Source organism: Seriola aureovittata, chromosome 13 (assembly GCF_021018895.1).
Source record: "Seriola aureovittata isolate HTS-2021-v1 ecotype China chromosome 13, ASM2101889v1, whole genome shotgun sequence".
In the NCBI taxonomy this organism is placed as follows: Eukaryota; Metazoa; Chordata; class Actinopteri; order Carangiformes; family Carangidae; genus Seriola; species Seriola aureovittata.
Window position 1 is genome coordinate 3,613,153 of NC_079376.1, and position 22,685 is coordinate 3,635,837.

The following is a 22,685-nucleotide window of genomic DNA, read 5'->3' on the forward strand; positions in this document are numbered from 1 at the left end:
TTCTCTCAGGCTCTCTGAGTCAATCCCCTCCTCCTCTTCCTCTCAGCGTTTGTGGCCTCCTCGTCCCCTGCTCTGTTCACTTCTTTTCATTCCTTTTGTGCTGGCTCGGGACGTTCTGTGGGAGGTGATCCGCTGCCCTGCCAGGTGAATCCAATTAGCATTTCGTACGACATGACAAGCTCGGAGAAGCACCGCCTTGCTGTGCCTTAATCCAAGTGTTAAATTGGGGTGTTATGAAGCGCAAACCGTTATGTTGTATGGAGCCTATGTGGCAAGGTGTGAAGGGCACAGTGTGGTGCAGGACTGCTGGCAGTGTCGAACAGGCTCTGAGCCACTTAGATTTGTTCCAAAGACTTGAAAACACATTAAAGCTGCGCCAAACAAGTTAAAAGTACACACATCTTATCAAGTGCAGACAGACAGAGGGTTTATAGTAACGAAGGAATTCCCATTATGCCTAAATTGAGATTCCTAAATCACTGGCTACCAAGTTATTTGGCTGGTAACTCCTTAAAGCAATATTCACCTGCAGCACCTTGTCACAATTTGCATGTCTATAAACTATGAGAAGTTCAAAGAAAAAGGCTCTTAAAAGGTAAAACATTGACAAGAAAAAAAAAAGAAGCAAAGATTAGAGAAAACTGAGAAAAAACATAATTTTGTGCAGGAATCTTTTTCCCTCAGAACAATCTCTGTCAGATTGAGAGCCTCAAGATTTGCTTAAATGGCCCAAAAAAATTCAGCAAGTTCAGACTTTTCCACTTACAGAAAGTGATGTGCAGCAGTGAGTAAGAACTCTGGCCAGATGAAGCTTGGTTTAAACTGATCACAGAGCAGCTGGTTTAGTCAACATTAAATCCTCTGCAAATGTGGATGAGTCTCACACCTTGTACAGTCGGTGAGTTTGTAGACACATAGCGTCCACTGAAATTAGCAGGTGGCAAAATATACATCACTCTGACTCTTAATAGTCCATAGATGGGGAAAATGTAAGGTGAGCTTTAGTGTGTGGTCCAGTTTACTGTTACTACATTACAAAAATGCTGGTTGCTAAATTTATTTCCAGCTGCCGCTCGACCACTGCGCAGAGTTCAGCTTCAAGCATAAAAAATGATCTTTAAAGCAGCAATAAAATCCAAGCCTATATTTCAGTCCTGGTCTTTTACAGTATTCTGTCAGGACAGTGCCTAAATGTTAAATTATGTGACGATAGACTAGATAAAACTATTCTCAATGGTTTTTAAATTTCAAGGAACAAAATGCAGTTCACTGAACTAGACGTGAACAGATCCCGGCCTTTGGTCTCAGGGGAAGAGCTCTTGTCTGCTACTGCTCACAGAGGTGGTATTGTGGCATTTTGTGTACAGTGAGATTGAACCTGTTGCTGCATGCTGTTAACAGACTGCCCTCTCCAACATTCTTCTCTCCTCCTGCCTGGATGTGAAATGCCGTGCTTTGTTGTGGCGGTTCAGAACATCCGTCTACAGTACATAAAAATATCTCCACTCAGCAACCCGCAGTCTCCATCACCCCCAGCAGCCCCCCACACCCTCACCGCCGCACCCCGCAACACTCACACCTTCCATAAAACATGCCACACATCTGCTGCACAGTCAGGAGTCATGCTTGACTCTGTAAACTCACCAGATGGGGAATTAAATAAGAGTTACAATGCAACCTTAAATGATGGGGAAACAGAGGGGCAACAAAAGTAAGTGAGCAGTAACAAGGGCAGAGGAGTATGAGCCGAGGTTACGACCTCCAGGTTAGAGGAGAGTCTCTGATCTTTGCTGCCGGGGAATCAAACACCTCAAGGTGCGGCTTGGTCGACTGTTAATCAGAGCGATATCTGGTCAGGTAACATAAAGCTGGAGATAGAAATGTAGGGAAGTGTCCCGGGGCCAAGGAGTTGTCATACTACATAAGTTTGTGTCGTTACAAGTTCCTTTTTTTTTTTTCAAACATCCCATTCATGACCAGCACACCCACTGTGGATGCTAACAGTGTTTAGGATAAAGTTGGCAGCTCTGTCCCACTCAATACTGAGAAGTTCACACTCCAGGTTTCAGGTTATTCGAGATAGCACTATGTTCGCCAAACACATCGGACAGTCTGTGTCCTAAAAGTAAAAAACTGTGAAACATAGTTTGAAAATGCAAATAAATAAGCACGACCTTAACTGCTGAATGGTTTATCCAAGTATGTGGAAGCTGTGATTATCAACTGATGAGCTTGCAGACTTTTTTGTCTGGGTAAATGGAGCCAACATGTGCATATTTAAAACCCTTCTAGTGGGTTGAGAGCTTGAAACACTGAAGTCGAGTTCCACCAACCCACAGAGTTAATGTTAGCAGAATCTGCCGCCTGCCTTTGACCCACTGTAACAAAAACTACTTGAAAGTTAGAGTTACCTTTGTAAACGAAATTTGGTTTACAATGATGAAAGCTTAACAGACATAGCAACAGTAATTACAGGGGTGGGGGTTAGCAAACTAACTTGAATGTTTTAAGGTTTTATTATTAATATCCTTGAGTATTTTAGCCTCTTCATTTGTTATCTAATAATCATTGTTAAAAGGCAGTCAATTGAATCCAAGAAAGTTTCTAAAATCCCAAACTGAAAAGTGGATTTAACCTGTCAGGTCTCTGCCCTGGAAGGGATCCTCTGTGTCTGAGATGCGAGATCGTGCAGCACTGTCGCACTCCGGCTTCTGGTACCTGTTACACAGAGACGAGAGGACAGCAGGAACATGGCTGCATGAGACAGAAACAGAAGGAGGAAACAATAAACCTGTCGTTTAAGGAGCTACTAATCCACAGTGAAAAATTTTCAATGATAGAAAACAAAAGGAAATTAAACACAGTCTGTAACCGAACACTCTACAAAACAAAAGATTTTCCTGGTTTCCTTCCAGCCCTAAAAATAATCTGAGGTGGAGTTTAAGACTAGGAAATGTTACTGGTGCTGGAGAAATACTGTACTTATTATACCATCAAGACCTTTATGATCACATGCAACCGGCTTAATCTGCAACCTGTTGCTCTTTGGTTTTGATCTGCATGTCCACTGTCGCTCTGGAAAGAATTATTGACAGTGATTAATCTTTCTTTTTATTAACACTTAATAAATAAATTTGATTTGACGTGCACAGAGCTTTGTTTCAGAGCCATAACAAACTGTTCGGCATTATGCGTGGCATGACTCGTTTTCTCCTGGCTATTGTATCAGTGCTGCTTGGAAAATTGAGCATGTGTGTCTCATTTGGCTTTTTTTTTTTTTTTTCAAAGTAAAATCAAGTTGTCATTTCTTTTTTCACAGTCTGCATGGCCACTGATCCAAGATGGGATGTCTGATGCATGACTCTGCACATTGCCGTCCAGGGGAAGGAAATTGGGATGAATGACATAAGGTCTGGTCCAAAATGCAGTAAATTCTAAAGTGAAGAAATATTCGCCTCAGAGTTGTCACTCAATAGATCTAAAATGCAGATGATAATTTCATCTGAAAGATTTACTTCTATGCATGTGGTTTATTTTATTTTTATGGACTGTCAATTGTTTTGAGTTGGCTTTAAAAAAAAAAAAAAAAAAAAAGATATCGTATCCATTAGATACTAAATTATATCTCTCCAAGAAACACAACCTGTGTTATCCTAACTGCAAAAACCAAGTCATTTTTTTATGATTTGAAAAGAGTCTGAACCTCATCCTGTAAAACATAAGCCCTCTTGTGGAGAGAGAAGGATGATAACCCCTTCAGGAACAAAACCAGTTCATCAGTTTACCAGTGTGTGCTTCATTTTTCAAATCAATCTCTCTCTCTCTTTGTCTAGAGCTGTGTTTCATGTCGTAGATACAAATCATAAAAACCTTTTTAAACAACCAAAACACGAGCAATGCGCATCATTTATTTAACCTTTTCTATGTTGCTTCATCTCCATCCCTCTGACACACAGCTCTTGCAAAAACCCATTGTATCTTTCCCGTTTCCCCGAAGACAATATAAACAGTAGCAACTGCACTGAAAACAAATGTCATACCAAATGCTGATTGTTTATGGCAAGCTAAATGATATTCCCATCAGGGCTTGAAGCATCTTTTTTTTGGCCAAATAAACTGGCAACAGCAGCATGGATCCACAATTCCTCGAGATGTTTAACGTGTGTGCAGCTAAAGTGGCTTTTAGCCATCTGCTCCAGGGATGTCAGTGTTGTTCTGTTGGTTGATTGGTCAGTCAATTTGTTAGAGACATTCATGTTTCCCAAAGGATGAATCGCACTGACTTTAGTGAGTCTTTGACTTTTTCTAGCGCCACCATGAGGTTCACATTTGTGGTTTTGTTTTGCACTTTTAGTGCTAAATAATTAGCATGCTAACACATTCAAATAAGATGGTGAACATGATAAACATTATACCTGCTTAACTTTAGCTTGTTAGCATTATCGTTTTGGGCATCTTAGCATGCTGATGTTAGCATAGTATGGAGCCTGGCTTGTGCTTCCAAGTGTGTGTTTCCCAGCTCTGGTACCAACAAAGCTGAACAGACGGTATGTTTTTGTGCCTATGTTCTGCTGCCAGGATATCAGATAATCATGCCCACTTTGGCAGATAAATGAAGTAGACATTTAATTAGATAAAGAAAGAAGCTGAGTGTTTTTACCAGTGGACATCTGACTATCACAGTAGCAACCAACAGCAAGGACTAGAAGATACAAAACTTAGTGCTACTACAATAAAAACCAGAGATAAGAGTTAATTGCCAATTCTTATAACTATCTCACCTGGTGGAGGTTCCAGGAATGGGCCGCCCCGTGTCCACCAGAACACACCAGCAGTAGCCTGTGGACTGGTGGCACTGGACCGGTTTGTAAAGGCCTCCGGGTCCACAGTCGGGGATGAAAATGGCCTCACGAGGGTTCTGCCGATCCTCGTCCAGGGCGCTCTGTCTCTCCTGGTCACAAGAGGGAACTTTCTCTAAAACCATGAGAAACACACTCAATACAGAGAGACACGATGTGGACACACAGAAAAACATTAAGCATCTGTCACATGGTTATTGGTGACGGTGTAGGACATTTATCGTCGTTTCAAAATGTATATATAATGCCATGCTTCTGTGTGCTGTGCTTGGTATATGTCACTATTTGGAGGCAAGTTGTCCTGCACTGCAGTTTGCTGTCAATCAACCACTTTCAATTGGGACTAGCCAGCTACACGTTGACAGATGATGCTATCTCTGCAGACCAGCTGTTGTATGTGTGGGACCTGCTGTCTGACATTGTTGTGTCGATGTCGGAAAAGTTACCCTACACACTCTATATCCTGGCACTGTATGTGGATAGAGTGGCAGCAGAGTTATGTAGGATTGAGTTGTGACCAGGATTATAACGTAACTGCTTCATCTCACGGGCGTATGCAGCTGGATGTCAGGCATCACTCGTCTGTGATATTTTGAGCAGGGAGGAGTTTGACACAAAAATCTTAAATTAAGTCCAACTTTTTTTTAGCTTTTACAAAGAGATTTGACCATATACAACCACCTGTTGTCAAGTGGCAGAAGTTCAATACTGAGATTGTCATGTGATGACAACTGAGCCGTCTCAGGAAAACATCTGCTGATGACGGTGAGATGTGGATAAAACAAATAAGTGGATCTTCATTTAAGGCTTTTTGTGAAATCAGTTTGTGATTGCTCCATCCGAGTTGTTTGGGTTCCAAGTACTTGGCTTCAATAACGTCCCTTCAGAAACTCCCTGCTGCTGTACGTCCACCTTCCTAATAAGTCTATGGATCCACCACATGTAGGGTGTAAACAAACGAAGCACACCAAGCTGTATCGACTAATCTGTACCTAGAGACATGTTGGACTGGTCCTGTTTCATGCAGTGTGACTTCAGCATGAAGGACTGTTGCCATAAAACCCTCACCAGGAATTCTTTCCCCACCATGATGTCTCATATTTATCTGTTCAACAACAGCCACTCGGCCCCTTGAGAGATGCTCCTGCAGCACCTTGTCCCACCACACTGTATTTACTTTCACATCCATTTAGTCCATTGCTCACTCTTAAGCCAAGTACAACAGAGCTGCATGCAAAGCGCGTTACCATGGCGATGAAGTGTGCTTTTACCACTCCTGATCCATTTCTCATTTTACATTCAAGTGCGCTATGAAGCATTAAGCTACAATAACAGGGTCACACTAACCGTTTGGAGGGTTTTCTACGGGGTGGTGACATGTGGTATTTTCACATTGTGGAGCTTATTAGTGCCACAGCGGTGCCGGTAGTCTCAGCTCACACAGTTCCAGTAACCAAAGCATAATTAGAACAATACGGCACAGTCACTGTCTGGTTCAAGTCACCATCAGGAAAGGAAGCTTGTGAAATTCAATATGGAACCGCTTGTACAGAATTTCGAGCATATTCTCGACCCCAGAACAAAGATGGATGAAGTACTCACATCCTTTACACAGAGCTGCTCCAGTCAACATTTTTATATCAACAATAAATCAAATGACTGTGATGTGAGAGGGTTCGCTTGTAGTGACAATCCCACTGAGAATCATCAACAGACTCTGCAGTTCCCCTTCGCTCTGCTGAGACTTTGTGTGTTTTCCGTCGTTGTTTTGGTTTGACAGCCCACAACTTTACTGTTTTGGTTCAGTCTCATCGCTCTCATCAACCTCGTTTCCAGATGCAGCGAGCAGCTGTTTTTAGGAAACCAAACCACAGCAGTAAATGGCAGATGGACAAAGTTAGCAACTAGCTGGGAAAGCAAGTAGAACATTTATCAGCTAAAGAGAAAAATGTTTTTCTCAGGACTCTGTAGAAAACAAAACAGAGCAAAAACGAGAGCGAGCATTGGACTTACATTCACAACTGTGTGACTAGTTTCCTGACACATTCGGCGTTAAAGTGTTGTGAGGTGGCAATATGATAATGTTGTGTCTGTAGCTTTCTGCGCTACCCTGAAGTGGCCCAAAAAGTCAGCGAATGCAGGTTTAATTAGGAATACAACAAGTTACGGTACATGTTGAACAACAAAGAGTAAATCTGCATCTTACTTTGCTTTTGTCAAAACGAGCACACCCAGGCATTAGCAGTTCACAGCTCAGGAGAAGTGATGAGCAGCAGGTTGAGCAGCGGGCCTGAGGCCTGGCTGAGGAGGGTGTGTGTGTGTGTGTGTGTGTGTGTTGGGTGGGGGGGTGTTCATGTTTCCTGAGCATAGCTGCCAACACAAAACTAAACGTGTCCCCGCACCAGTGAACTTTTTCTTCTGTGAAGACTCACACTCAAGTGTTCTTAGTGCTGCGCCGTGGCTCGGGTCCCCGCCAAGGTTTCTTCACATCCAAATTATTTAGCACTGTTTATTATACAGAGGTTATACTGGCGCCAGGAGCTAGGATTCCCAAAAGAAAATTGTTTTTATACATATAAATGGAAAAAGGCTGGACGCTTGCAATGTAATCCTCTGTTTTGTGTGGATTTGAAATTCAATCTACAACTTCTTTGCCTCCCCTGGATATCTGCATTTCTGCTCTATTTATTTTTTGTTTTTGTTTCTTTTTCAATTTAATTTCTCTTCCTCTGGCAAGAGCTGAATGATGAGAAACACAAACCCTCAGCAAACAAATATTGTCCTGAAAAAACACACACACACACACACAAACACACACACACACACACACACACACACACACACACAGGTCAGGAACAGTTGTAACAATTTGCTCGTTGTTGTGCTGATTTTCTTTAGGCCCAGCCGATAATGGACGAAATGCGACCGTCTGTAGTATCTTTGATGAGAACAGTCCTGCCCCGTTTTATGCCTTTCAGTTTGGCCCTTGTCCTCCACGCTCCAGGCCAAGTGAAAGTATTTTCAAATCCTCTCCTACTTACTTTATTTCTAAGTTTCTCTTTTCCTTCATTTATCATTCGACCTCCATCTCTCAGTCAATCCCTTCCTCCCACCTCTATAAGCCTCTCATTCTTTCCCTTTCCCTCTCTCTCTCTCTCTCTGCCTCTCTCCATCCTAATACCTCCCTCCCACCCCCCACCCACCCAGCGCTCTCTCTCCTCTTCACTTCATCCCAATGGTTTTCAGCTGTGGAGTAATCACTGCAATATTGTCTCTAGCAAACCTCCTCTGCAGTTAAAATAGCGGAAATGTCAGTAATAGGGGAACTCTGTGTGGAGGTATGTAGGTGCATGTGTTTGTCTTTATGACTGAGGGTGCAACAAAACCAGAGAGATGATGGAGGGTTCACCCCTAACAATGGATATGTAATTTTTGACACATCATTCATCAGTGGGTTTGGTTACTGTTGTCGCTTATTGTGCTGAAAAGTAAAACACAAGTGCAGGTTCCCTCAAATGAGACATAAAGATGTGATTAAAAGAAACAAAAAAACCCCTTTTAAGCTGCAGACTCTCATACAGACTCATGCTCTCTCTGACACAATCGCATTATATTCTTTCAACATTTTGTGTCTCTGTTGTTTGGCCTCGCCACAAGGGAGGAGTGGTGGTTAGTGAGTTTCTGGTTCTCTACACTTTTATAAATGAAATGCACGACAGAGCACCCCCCCCCCCCCCCCCCCCCCCTCGCAACACTGGAACAACAGCACGTCACAGTCTGGCAACAAAGCATCTGTGTGAAAAATGGACTTTGCATTGCTCTGCCTAAGCAAACAGGTTTCACTAACACAATCTCCGCATCACCTTAAATCATAATTATGGGGTATCCAGAGACACGGAGCCAGTAAATGAATAATGAAGTTTATGTGCACACAGGAGGGCTACTTTGTGAGCACTCAGGTTTTCCAGCATGCAGGGAGAGAAAGACAGAGAGGAGGTGTAATATTGAGCACTTGTTGCACCAAATCTCTCACAAAGGAAAGAAGAAAGAAAGCAAACTCTGTATCATGATCTCTCCACTTGACTGCTTGCAATTACAGACTCTCTGGATTCAGGCAAAAACAAACTCACACACACCAGTGATGGAAGAAGTATTCACATCCTTTACTTTAGTAGATTCCATGCTACAAGCAGAAGTCCTGCATTTAAATGTTACTTAAACTTCATTTTACAATTATGGAAAAAACTATGTGGGAGGGGTCTCTGTGATGAACCTACAGAGAGTTGTCACCTGAATCTGCAGTTCCCCTCAGCTGTACAGAGCTGTATAACAACTTAGCACTTAGCTGTCTGGCAAATACCTTAACTCAGGTGGTGGAGACCAAACACAGAGCTCAAACAGAGTGAATGTTTATTTTAATTTATATTCACTAAATGGCAAGAAACATGACTCCGACCATGTTGCTGTTTAGCTGCTAAAGAAAAGGTGATGATACTGTATCAATGTGTTCACAGTTTCTATCTGCTTCCCCCAAGTGGCCAAAACATCAGTTGGTGCAGTGAAAGAATAAATGTAAATTAATTTTTATTATGATTAACTGGACAGTTATTTTTTTAATTGATTTATTGTTTTGTCTATAAAATGTGAGAAAATAGTGACCAACAGTTCAAAACTGACTGAATGAATGACTGAAATGATCGATGTTGATCGTTTTTTCAGCCCTAAACGGTTGGCGAGGGTTGTGTCACGTGACTGTGGATGTAAAATGTGAATCTGTAGAGTAGCTACAGCGTTAGCTACAGCTGTCTCGTCAACGTAGAGACGTGCAATATTTCTTTCTGAAAACGAAGACAAGGTCTGCCCAAAGGAAAATTCTTAAGAACCAGAACCTCAGAGTTCTGTACAGTACAGTTATGACACGCACAGATAAACACACTTTTCATGTAGATATACGTGTTCAGACGCACAGAAACGGACTTACAAACGCACGTCCGCAAACAAACCAACACACACACACATACTGTTTGCAATCACATACAGATGCACTGGCAGACACACACACACACACACAGTCATGTCTCAAATGTGATGACCCCTCTCTGTTGGCCTTGTCGCTTTGTCCTTTGATGACACCGGATGCTAATTGGAAACAGGAAGCTGGCCTTTCCACAGACGTTTCAAAGAGCTGTCACAGCGAATCTCTCTCAGCTCAAACACAATCCAAGACGCTGCTCTGACCACAGTTTCCCCTGCCACATCACCATCACTCAAAAGAAACCTTATATTACAATCAAATGTTTGTGTGCTCTATTGTGTGGGAGTCTAGCCTGTAAATAAGTAAGAGCATGAGCTGAATATGAAACAGTGAAGAGACAGTGACATAGCATGCACACAGTAACATTTATTTATTCTAAATATTAATACGCCCATCGACACCAAAGCAAAAATGCATAATTTGAGACTACACACACACACACACACACACACAACACACACACACACACACACACACTCACACACTCACTCACTCACTCACTTACTCACAACCCCCACCACATTCACTCCTTGACTTGTTGCAGCAGTGTCAAAGGCGTCCAGCTGCCCAGAGGGTAGTGAACATGTTGAGGCGTAATTGAAAAGGAGACAGAGAAAGCTAAACAAATTACACCAAAGGGAAGAAACCAAGAAACATAATCCTGGCAGCGCGGGCCTGTCCTCAAACTGGAAATGTTTCACATTTCCATCTCAAAACTGGTGGCTTTGAAACCCGGGTAACACCGGAGACGAGTTGATGTACGCTTTATTTAGGGTTCAGGCTTCTTCAGATCAATGTGTGGCTCATAACTGCGTCCTGAAAACAGAGCAGTGGTGCTATTTGAGGAGGTGGTTACACTGGGAGGAGAGGGCGGTGTATCTGGTATATTCAAGGACACGATCCCTCGCTGGCTTTAGTTTGACATGGCACTGTGTTGATAGCGCACTACATCATATTAATAAGGAACATCCCTCGGCTGAATATATGAGTATCAGAATAAGGAGGTGTTTCTTTCTCTCACCTTGCTTCTTGGAAGTGGAGCTGTTCTGCTTGGCCAGCTGTTTTATCCACAGCGTTGGAGCCGTTATCTCTGCAGTGGTGGGAGGACAGAGGAGAGATCAATAGCTTTCACACGTTACTTCAGCTCGTCAGCTGCGCCGACACCACCAGCAGTTGCATATTTCAGACACAGTTTGTACAGCCAAGCTTTGCCCACAAAACCAAAATTAAAAGTCCATCCAGGATCCCATTAGTTCCAAAAAATATCAAATATGTCATCTAGTATTTTTGACATCTGGACTTTTCCATTTGATGTAATGGTGCGTTTTTTAAGAAATAGCTTATTGGGTTTCAGTATTAAATTCGTGAAATACTGTAGCTTCACTAAAATCTTGGAAGACGTTGCGGATCTAAAGCCTAAAAGTACACAAAGCAACAACTGTGAGCCAGCTTTTAAATCATGACGGTCAGCATAAATTCACTGCATTGACCTTAGCTAACGAAGTGACCATATTACCACTGTGTCACAGGTGGAGAAGTAGTTAGAGGAGACTTACCGTCACCCTCAGGGGGGACGTGAGTCTCCATGGTGGGTGTGGGCTTGGAGCCATCATCTGGGTTAAGGGTGAGAAAGAAACGGAAAGAGACTACCATTATTGAGGTTAATACAATCTACTCTCCAGAACTGTTGAATGGTTGGGATTTGCACATGGCCCGGCCAAGACAGATAGAAAAACAGGCAGAGAGACAGATTGAATAATACAAAAACAGAGGACGACCACCCACGTGTGGCTCTGCATCTCTCTCACACACACACACACAGACACACACCTGCACGAACGCACGCACACACACACACATGCACACACACACACGCACGCACACATGCACACACATGCACACACATACACATGCGCACATCAATAAATCAACTTCTCACTCTGACATTCTTACAGTAACATCACAGTCGTACCGCAAACATACACGGACATACACTCATATGAGGAGACGACCTACGACCCCCCCCCCCCCCCCCCCCCCCCCCACCGATCGCAGCAGGTTGACAGACTGCACTGATGGCGATGATGATGACGACGACGGTTTCCAGAGGATAATTTGACATGACTTTGACAGTGGTGTGACCGCTGCTCTAACGCCTCAGTCCATGATGAAGGATATCTCAAGATGTCCAGATGAATATTAATGATACTCTAAAGATTGAATTATAGTATTTTTAGTCGTCCCGTCCCGTGTCCCCCCCCCCCCCCCGACCTTTCCTCCGGTGCCACAATCAGCCCGAGATCTCAGCCATAAACTTTATTCTCCCAGTCGAGTTAATGCTGTAGGATTTAACGACCCCTTGGCCTTCCTCATCTTCAGGATGAACTGTTTCTAGTATATGAATAATGGTTGGCACTAACAAGCGTTCTGACTGTACCTGTTAATACAGTGTTTCTCGGTTGTATTTCACCACTTACGAACCCACGCAACAAACTGTATAACCGGCAGTGGATCACTATGAAGTCTCTAAAGTTTGGTCTCGTTTCTCAGCTGCAGACTGGATCAATATTCTTCTCTCATCTTCAGTTTTCTCAGCCACTGCTGGCGAAAAACATTTCATCATTAAGAAGAACGAGTCATTTACGAGACGTTTAGAAGTGAAGTGAAATCTTGTGTGAACTAGCACAAAGATAAAAGTTATACTGCTGTTATCACAGACCACAGTCAATAGTAAAGTTCCACTGTGTTGTCTGTGTCTCGCCTCCTACGATATTATGTGATAGGACAATAGAACTGATTACACTCTTAGACTCACTACTGTTTATCCCAGTGTAAAATAAACACAGCTATTCATAGCAGCGGTGAATTGTTCTTTACTAAACGGTGGATGATTTGTAATGGATCGTATGTAATGCTGTGGGTTTGAGCTACCTGGAATACTCACCCGTGTGCAGTTTAGTCGCATCTGGAAAATCCCTTTGGAAATAATTCAGTCAAAAGCAAACCACAGAAAAAAAAACTTTGATTGGAGTCATTCTACAAACACTTCATTCTACAAGCACTAAAGTAAGTCTTTAAATCAGACGACATGTCAGTATGTTGGAACACTCGGGGTCAGACTGACCTGAGCTGGTCAAACTGTAAATGAAATACAATAGTTACTTGGCTCGTCTCAGACAAGTGCAACCCTGGCTCAAACACTAGTCACAAATACCAGCGTTCCTGCAACTTCCTGCTTCTTCCTGAGCTCGTTAAAACAACCTGTAGTTTACAGTATTTCTCGATTTGTTTGATCCAGGTCTGGACTGTGAGGGGAGAAAAACAGTTAATGTAAACGTCGACTGTCACTCTCTCTTTCCCTGAGTCCTCCATCCCGTTAACATTACAAGTCAGAAGACATTTTGAACTTATGCTCTCTTTCTGTCTCTCATGCAAACACACACACACACACAAACACGCACACACACGCACACACAACATACAGCAGATCTCAGCTCACCTTTTCTACCAGAGTTCGGTGGCCCAGGCGGTTTATCGGTTACTGACCCTGTGTGGAAAAAACAAAAACACAACACAACATGTACAAAGCAAAGAAAGCTGCTCTGGAGCTTTGAAGAAATGTTGTTTATCCAGTTTAAAAACAAAAAAACTTACGAATTACCACCTTACTGAAAATAAATTATTTTGCAAGAGCTTGAGTCACTTAATAGCTTTCTTATGATTTAGATTTCAACTTGATTGTTCCAACTGAACGCAGAACACACGCCGACAGAAAAACACCACAGATTTCCCACCGACGTCTTGTCTTAGAATTAGATGCTCAGGTTCATCACAGTTTGATGAGCACATTCAGTTAGTACTTCAGAGGCACACATTGAAACATTATCTTAGTGCTGACTAACGCAAACCTGAGTGATCTAATACATCTTAGAAATTATCAAAATAAAATTGTCGCTGGGTGCATGCAGATAGTTGGTGTCATGCATGGATGCATGGAGAAAAAGAGCTAAATTAGAAAGTGCAGCCAATTACAATAGAAGGACAAAGGGGAGAAATTTTGTGTGAAGGCAACTAGAAGGAAATTTACTACCTGACAATCCACTTGTCGCAGCATGAGTTCCCATAAATTCATGGAAGTTTCCTGCAAATGTATGTGAGATGATTGATTCGGGTCATAGTGTACAGGGGCGTCTGAGCATGTCAGGAAAGGTTAATTGCTGTCAGCTGAGAGGGAAGGGATTGTAAAAGAAAGAAGAGTTGGGCGTGTTCGACCGTAGCAGCTGTATATCAGGTTTATTTTGCCCAGATTCTGGTTCCAGTGTCATAAATACCTTTGCAAGAAACAATGAAGATATCGGATCTTATGCAGGACAGAAAAGCGACCGCTAGAGATTGTGTTGTGCCACCAAATATATTTCAGTATTTCAAAAGAGATTTTTTAACCCTGTACAACTGAAAGTATTGACTCCATTGAGTGCAGGAAAAGTTCAAAACTCCCCACACATGAGATCAAGAATAATTTCTGCACGAGAATTTATCAAACTTCTTCATTCTGAATTTTAAAAAAATTAAAATCACACAAGCATTAAAATGAATTTCCCTTCAGTGGAGCTGCTGCAGTCAGTGAACTCACTTGCAGAGACAAAGTAAATCCATGAGTTTTGGGTTGAGTTCAACTATTGGAAACTTTAAGACACAAATTTGTGCTTTTGACTAATTGTAAACTGTCTTCAGAGTGCTTCACAGTTAAGGTGATGAAGCTATTATTCTGGGTGATTCAAACAATCCAGTTTCATATGGTCCTGCTGCCCAGAGTGTAAACTGTACAATTTAGATGCTTTACAGAAGTAGATATACAAATCTGATAATTAAAGGTGCCCTGGGGACTTTTCTTGTAAACGACATTTATGTTTACATTTAGTTTTTCTTCCTGTATCCTAACATGTTCTACGTGTTCAGTGCTTCTGCATAAAACATCTGCAAAGTTTATTATTTAATACATTAAATTCTGCATTGTCTTCTGCCCTGCCTCTGTTGGCTCATCACTGTTGTCCGTTGTCAATAACTAGAATAGTGTGAAACCTTCAGAGGACTGTGAATTACGTTGCCATGTGCATGTGTCCTTGTGCACGTAATATAAACAAATCAGGATCCATTTTTAAATGCATAACGAGCACAACTGAAAGTGGTGAGAACTCTGCAGGCTGGCATGAAGTTACTGACTAGTTAGAAACTGAGGGCAAAGAGGGCAAGTCGTAAACAAGATTTCAACAGCACTTATTTGCTGTTTCTCTTTCTCAGCTGACAACACATTCGTAAACTGCATCAGTCTTTGTTTGGGATGAAAGTTTAAAGGTTTTTCTTTTTAAGATTTTGAAAATCACCTTATGAAGCTGCCAGGTGCAGACACATGCACATAAAAGACACTCCCTAGATCCAAAACATGCTTTTATTAAATCTTGCAGAAATAAAGAATAACTTGAGACCTGCATTTGTACGACATCTCAGTACTTATTTCTAAATAGGAAAAGTTATGTGGTTTCCTGGTACGAATGGACACGCTCCATTTGTGAACTTGACTCATTCTGTTCGAGGGGCTCGACAGTTGATTAGTGGCAAGTGGGAAACGCAGAGAAAAGAGGGAGCAGGAGACTGAGGCAGAGAGAAAGATAAAGAAATTGAGAGAGGAGAAGAGAGAGAGAGAGCAGGAAGCCTCTGGCTGTCTGCTGAACAGCTTCAGAAGGGCATGCGACCATTCTCACCGCACTCTCCGTACAAAATTTGCACCATATGCTCTAGTGACTGTGCAATCCAATTCTGGCAAACACCCCCGTGTATTATCTTCTGAGGGAAAATGATGGTGATTATCATAAAGTGTTCCCATCCAGGATGAGTGTGCAGAGGCCCGCGCTCTCTCCTCCAGCCTGCTGAGAGCACTTAAAGGGAGGGGGGGGGCTGAGAGGCCCCTGGATCTATGGCCATTAGCTGTCTCGTTGACCCTGCACCTGCTACATGCCACATGACATGTAATACACATGTGCCCGTAGTATGGAGAGACAGACCCTCTTTAACTGTAACCCACAGGCTGCGTTCACTCTTTATCTTTCATCAGCGCAGTCAGAGTTCCTGAAAGTCATTTATTTCAGATAATTCACCTAGTTTAAGTTCTGCCTTGAATGTGCTGCGTACTGTACTAATACAACCCATCCATCCTCAATCTCGTCTTTGATACGGAACCGAAGCCATAAATTATTTCCAGTTGTTTTTGAATTCTGAAGTGACTGAGAGTCAATTGGCCCAAACCCCAGCGCCTTGGCTTCCAAACACTCCCGGCCTCAACATCCTACAAATGTAGCCACCATTGAAGTTTTTACATGCTTGTTATGCTGCTTCTCAACTGTAATAAAGAACTGTCAGGAAACATCCTACCCTCCTACCATAGTTTTAGTCGTACAGCCTGTTAAACATTACTCTGGATGCACAAATAAATAAGTCTTATAATTTCATATGCAACTTTGTACAGAACAAACTTTGAAGATTCTTTGTAAAACTCTGGATATTTCATCCACAGGTTTCCAGGCTGTTAACCTCCCAGTACCTGAGCACACCGGGGTCCGGTTCTGCACAGAGGAGCCACTCACTGGCTTCCCGTCGCTGGTGACACACCAGCAGTAACCTGTCAGAGTATGGCACTGGACCTGCAGAGGCAAAAAGGTAAATCACACCAGAAATGACAATAGCTTTGTAACGTGCATGATTCAGCAGAGGGTGAAGAGTTTTGGTCGAATGTTTGTCAGTTCGGACACTGAGGGAAAGTAAGAGTGAAAAACACTCATCCGTGGAGGTGCAGGGGACAGACCTGGGCAAATGTTCCGTCCTCGTTGCATTCTGGGATAAACATGGACTCCTGCGGTCTCCTGGCTTGTTCTAAAGCCTGGTTCCTCTCAACACGACACTTGGACTGACCTGCATCTGTAACGTATTGACAGGACAGTCTGTTCTCAGACACTGCTCACAAACCTCCAGCACTACTGTTGTTTTTTTTTTTCTGAAGACACATGTTCATGTTGAACACCACCCTGTTCACACCTGCAAGCTGACAAGCACCACCACAATTTACTACTGTTTGGCCACTGAGCTCCGTCTGACATCTGAATGTCAGCTATAAAGGGAGGAAATGCATTTTTTATTATTATTATTATTATTATTAAACCGCACTTGCTCTTATCATAATATCCACCGTTGTTGGATTAAGGATTACAAACATGAACAGGTTTTTAGCACCTGCGGTGATGGTTGCTCATGAGTCTGAAAATCAAACCTCTCCATCTCTACTGGTTTTAAAAACCCTTCACACTGCAGATACATCAAGCACAGACAAGTCAGAGACCATTTATTACCCCGTTCCAAAATGCTAAAACAACACATTCCCCGACAAATTACACTGCCATTGACCACTACTAGTGCCAGAGCGAGGCTGTAAGCCGCACATTGTTAGTGCTGAGGAGTGCGTCATGAACTCTACATTGATGTTTTTGAAATGTCAGTGGAAACTGAGCTTGTGTTTCTGCAGCTCTGATGAGCCAGACCTGTTCTCAGGGGACACAGATGGAAGTGGCTGAAAGGTCATAGAATAAAGTGGCTCGGCAGCAGATGGTCACCGGTTCAAAATCCCATCAGCGAACTACTGTTTTTATTGCACTCACAGCTCCTGTGGAGTCGAGCTTCACGTCTGATTGTACGTGTATACACAGTCACACCAGGAAGCTGACCAGTGGAACCGCAGTCCTCCACTTTTGGCAAACATTCCTCCCCTTCCCCCTAGATAAATACAAGCTTTAAGTCATCTCTGGACCTGAGAGGAGACAGACATGTTGTCTCCTTCAGAGGGAAATACTGGCAGAGCCAGACCTGTGACATGGTTACATGACGTGAATATATTCAGTCTCACTTTAGAAACAAGGCTCATTAAATATTGTAGTGCTCATGTCAGTCCAATGTCCTACAGAAGCTTCTTATTTAAATAAGTCAGATTTATGGAAATGTAAAACAACGTAATGATCAGAGACTCTTTGCAGTGTCTTCATCATGTCTGGCCTTTTGTTTGTCGGTGCTTGTTAGTTGTGACAAAGCAGCAAAACCCCACATTCAGAGGTTTGTTTCTTTCTCTCTTTATGTTGCAAACAGTTTGAAAAATCTACACTGACACAGGACATAACGTGAGTGAACAAAAAGGCATCACTTTATTTAAGAGATTTGGATTAATGAGCTGTTTCATGACGTGTTGATCTTCCCCATGTTTTTGTATCCCTGGCTAAATAATGGATAAACAGCTCTGTCTGTTGTAACGGCCATAGTTTTGTGTTTGTTGTTGTTTGTGGTTGTTTGTTGTACCTGTTAACAATTCATATGCCCTGCAGTCAAATTGATCTGTTGTGTTTAATCTGAATCTCACGCACACCTCAGTAAGCCCTTGCCAGTCGTTGCCATTGTAAACAAGGATTGGTTCGTGAACTGCCTGCTTAAATAAAGCTGCCATTTCATTACAACAAAACAGGCCTGCCGCATCTGCAAAGACTGAGCGAGCTCTGCCCGGCTTTCCTTTCCTTGGCACACCACTGACATTATGAAACGAAACCACGTATCACCATACAGAGGGAACAAAATTCACTCCAAAAATGGATTTGGTTGGGACTGTTGCTTTCCCTGATGAGGGGGGGGCTGAAAAAAAAAAAGGGGGGGAAATGCCAAGTTCCAACCTTGACTCCAGGCCTATCAATCTCTGCTGTTGTCGAGTGGCTGGCATCCAGACACTGAGGAAGTGTGTGATCCTGGTCTGTAAAAACTTACACGCCTACAGAGAGGCGGAAAATGAAAGCCATCTTCTCATTCAGTTCCACTTTCCTCAAACTTTCTGTTGTTGTCTGTGTTTCCAAACTGCAACCTCTTAAACACGCTTACTGCTTTTTAAGTTTAGAGGACACAGTCTCGTAGAGAAGATCAGGTTATGATTGGGTTCAGAATTATTTTAACACGTCTAAGGTTCCTCACCTTTGAGCTCCAGGTCTCTCCCCTCGGATGTTGAGGTCGGTGCTGGAGCCACTGGCAGCTGATCGATTTTCACCCAGTTTTTACCTGTAAAAGTCACATGACGGTCTGATGTATGTAAACGTCACAGTACCAGCTTTAGTTTCCACGTCACACGTCCTTTCAGACATCCTTCGTTAGCTTGACAATCATATGTTATACTGTTTCATATCATACCATATATAGTGTGTGTGTGTGTGTGTGTGTGTGTGTGTGTGTGTGTGTGTGTGTGTGTGTGTGTGTGTGTGTGTGTGTGTGTGTGTGTGTGTGTGTGTGAGTGAGTGAGTGAGAAAGAGAGAGAGAGACTTTGACATATAATTTATACCATGTACTGTCCCTTTAATGTCTTTAGATGTACTAAACTATAGTGACTGCCTTAGTTCCAATACTGGATTTTGATGATTTATGCATGAATATGATGAGGTGCTTAAATTTGAATCATATTGATTCTCCAGAAAATATATTATATCACAATATATTTTGATGTCGTGATGTAAAATGACCACGATAAACAGCACGTTGTGAAAAAGACTAGGAGTCACATTACTGTCACACGGTGATGGAGTTTTAGCACAGGCTGTTTACAAAATCCTTGCTGCAAATAAAACAAACAATTTGCAAACATGCACTTCATGAAAATGAATATCATTGAAAATTGTCAGATGAATCATAGATGTGAGTTTCCTTGAACGCACCCTGACTGATTACTCATCGTAAAGACAGGGGCTGCAGGTATAGATTTAAAACCAGCTCAGCTCTCACCTCGACATCGGCCGCGGTGCGCCAGTGTGAGTGTCTTATCTTTACAGCGCGCCCTCTGCAGCTCACAGCCGGTCTCATAGCTCCGCCCATCTGAGCCGCACACCGGCTTCCCCTGCGTCCGTGAGCAGATGACTCCACAGTGACTGTCTCTGTCTCCAATCAGCCACTGCAATGAGAAATACAATAATATGTTAGCATAACAATGATGCAATACAGGAGAAATTTAACTCACTTCAGGTTTCACATAACGGGACAGATACATTTTAAGATTACTGAATTTAGAGCTCTTTTTTTCAGTCTATGAAATATTGGTTTGTTCTTTCTTTTTGGCTCCTTTTCTTTCTTTCTTTCTAGTTTCCCTGTGTTTAAACAAAGGCTGTATTCAGCTGAATCTGAGATTATGCCAAACTAATGTACAAATTGGACTCATGGGTCATTTGCCCATTTTACTCAAAACATTTCTGCATTCCTCAAACACTTGCCGGCTGCTGCCTTCCTTTGTTTAGGCTACTGTAACAAGAGTGTGAGCTGCACTGAACTGAAGCTCAGCCTAGAAGCTAATTTGTCTAATTGGTGTTTGGCTGAAGACAGGTTGAACCTTGATTAAGTTTCAAAGGAGCCAAACCACACTCGGAGCAATGGGAATCCTTCTCGCTCTCTCCCCAGATCTTTACTCGTGATCTATTAGTGAGTCGATTCTACTCTACTGTTGGACGACGGCCTTTTCCCTGACAACAGTAATGGCTCTTGGCTTCACAGCTGCCTCAAATATATTTAAGGTCTAAAGGATTTCAGGGGAGCACAGACTCTGCCAAAAAGATGGAGTTGTGGGTTGGTGAGGAGAGAGAGTAGGTGTGCACTGAGCAGCACCAGAATCCTCTGCTGTGAAGCGGCTCCGCGGCAGACCTGCGCCAACTCTTGTTGAAAAGGTTTCAACTATAAAAAAAACACACACACACACACACACACAAAGAACACTTGATGTGCCTTATCTCGTAAGCGATGATTAAAGTTTCGTGGCTGCTAGAACACCTGTTTAATAAAAGAAAAGGAAAATCAAGCAGTTCTGAAGTAGGAAAATACTGCATGGGAAAACTTTCTCAAATGCATTTTTCACCCAAGGGCTCTCAAGCAATTACCAGAGCGCTGGTTGGAGCTCTGAGCCCGACACAGGAGATCTCATTAAGGGCAGGTACGGAGGGAAGAAGGTGATGGAAAATGAGACCCAGCCAGAAACGAAGGGCACAGTTTCCATCCCTTTATTTGCCAGCTCCTATCAGATGATCTGAGGCCATTTTTAGAATTATCCACAGTAGAAATGCACGTGTGCATTAAGGTTGCATGTACACAAGCACAATTTCTCTCTTTGTCATTCTCCCACTGACCCGGAAAAAAAAAAAAAAACTATTTTGAAAAACATCAAAAATGTTGCTTGGAGACAGATTCTCTCCGAACATATAAAGAGCAATCAGACAAAGTGTAGATGGTAACAAAGCCAAGTCACTGATGTCATGAATGAGCTGGTGCACAACTGGATCTCATATACAAATGAATCACCAGGAGTTTTCATCTCACATGCTCCACACAGATCACTTGAATGGCACTGCCGTACATCTGGCTTTGCCTCTGCGTTGGTATCATCATGAAGGTGCCAGGCATCTCCAGAAACAGAGAGAGTCCTGAATCCTTTTGTCTTTCCACCTTTTAAAACTGCCAATAAAATCATACTCTAAATATCTGCTGCTGGAAAATGTGACTTTGTGGCTCTGTAAGGCTGCACTTAGACACAGCATGACTTTGAGTTAAATGCTCACATGCTCCCAGTGACATTGTTAATATGCTGATGTTTAGCACGTTTAATGTTTACCATGTTCGCCGTATTAGTGTAATGTGTTAGCATGCTAACACATGGTACTTAGCACTAAACCCAGAGTAACAGCTGAGGTTGATGGGAATGTCATTAGTTTAGCAGGTATTTGGTCAAAAACTAAGTATTGACCTGATGATGGCGTTAGAGGAAAAGTCATGAGATCACCAAAGTCATTACAACGGTCCTGAGGGGAACATGAACGTCTTCAAAATTTCATCTTAATCTATCAAATTCACAGTGACCAGACGTCCTGGTTTGTACAGGACTGTCACAGTTTCACGCTGGGTGTCCAACACTAAAATGTCCCAGTGTTCAACATGCATCATCAAATCGTCTCAGTTTTCACACAGTTATTATATTTTACTCTCTTTCAAAGCGTAGATTGAAGTTTATAATGTTCTGACCCACTCAGTATAAAAACATAAACATGCACCATGTGTCTGTTGCTAGATTATGAGTCATAGACGACTCAGGCACACGTCACAGGCTATGATGCTGTTAGCTGTCACGCCAAAGAGACAACTGGTCTTTTCTTAAGAGCTCCAGGAGTCTTACTCTCTCCTTCATAAGGAACCCAGCAGTGAAAATGCTGCTTTCATGTTGCCGTGGTGTTGAAAGCTGCGCTGTACAAAATTTCATTGCAATCCATCGAATAGTTGTTCAGATATTTCAGTTCTGTTCAACAAACATTCCTTGAGCCACGCTGCCAGTGTGGCGAAAGAATGATGAAGACTCGTTCAGCCACAGCGGCAGCACATTTTTACTACTTGAATTTTATGTTCGTTGTCATTTTCTGGCTAATATCTCTCTCAGACGAGCTGGAAACTACACAGAAATTTAAACTTGTTATAGCCCGAATTACCAATCCAAGATGTGGTGAGGAAAATGAGACGCGGGTCAGAAAGTAATCTATTTACAGTCCTCTGTGGTTTTTGTACTTTACAGATACCAAACCGTTTCTGCCAGCTCTGACAGTTATGACAGTCATGAACATTAATTTGTAAATCCCAGCAATTTAATCAAAAACTGAGTCCAAAATTCAATAAGTGAAAATCTGCCAATTGCTGAGCTA

The 22,685-nt window shown here is 42.5% G+C and overlaps 1 protein-coding gene across 6 annotated transcripts in view; it reads right to left on the reverse strand.

The window, feature by feature from the left end:
* Window positions 1-22,685, reverse strand: part of smoc1 (SPARC related modular calcium binding 1) — a 48,551-nt gene that overhangs the window by 11,760 nt on the left and 14,106 nt on the right. For 3 of the 6 annotated variants that reach the window (XM_056392913.1, XM_056392912.1, XM_056392911.1), the window contains exons 2-11: window positions 19,744-19,909; window positions 18,946-19,029; window positions 16,754-16,866; window positions 16,493-16,592; window positions 13,985-14,035; window positions 13,394-13,441; window positions 11,451-11,540; window positions 10,916-10,984; window positions 4,782-4,974; window positions 2,636-2,718 (exon numbers count right to left, since the gene is read on the reverse strand). In XM_056392913.1, the coding sequence (XP_056248888.1) occupies window positions 2,636-2,718; window positions 4,782-4,974; window positions 10,916-10,984; window positions 11,451-11,540; window positions 13,394-13,441; window positions 13,985-14,035; window positions 16,493-16,592; window positions 16,754-16,866; window positions 18,946-19,029; window positions 19,744-19,909 (997 nt within the window). The remainder of the gene's footprint in view (window positions 1-2,635; window positions 2,719-4,781; window positions 4,975-10,915; window positions 10,985-11,450; window positions 11,541-13,393; window positions 13,442-13,984; window positions 14,036-16,492; window positions 16,593-16,753; window positions 16,867-18,945; window positions 19,030-19,743; window positions 19,910-22,685) is intronic. The other 3 variants (XM_056392914.1, XM_056392915.1, XM_056392916.1) reach the window with 3 other exon arrangements.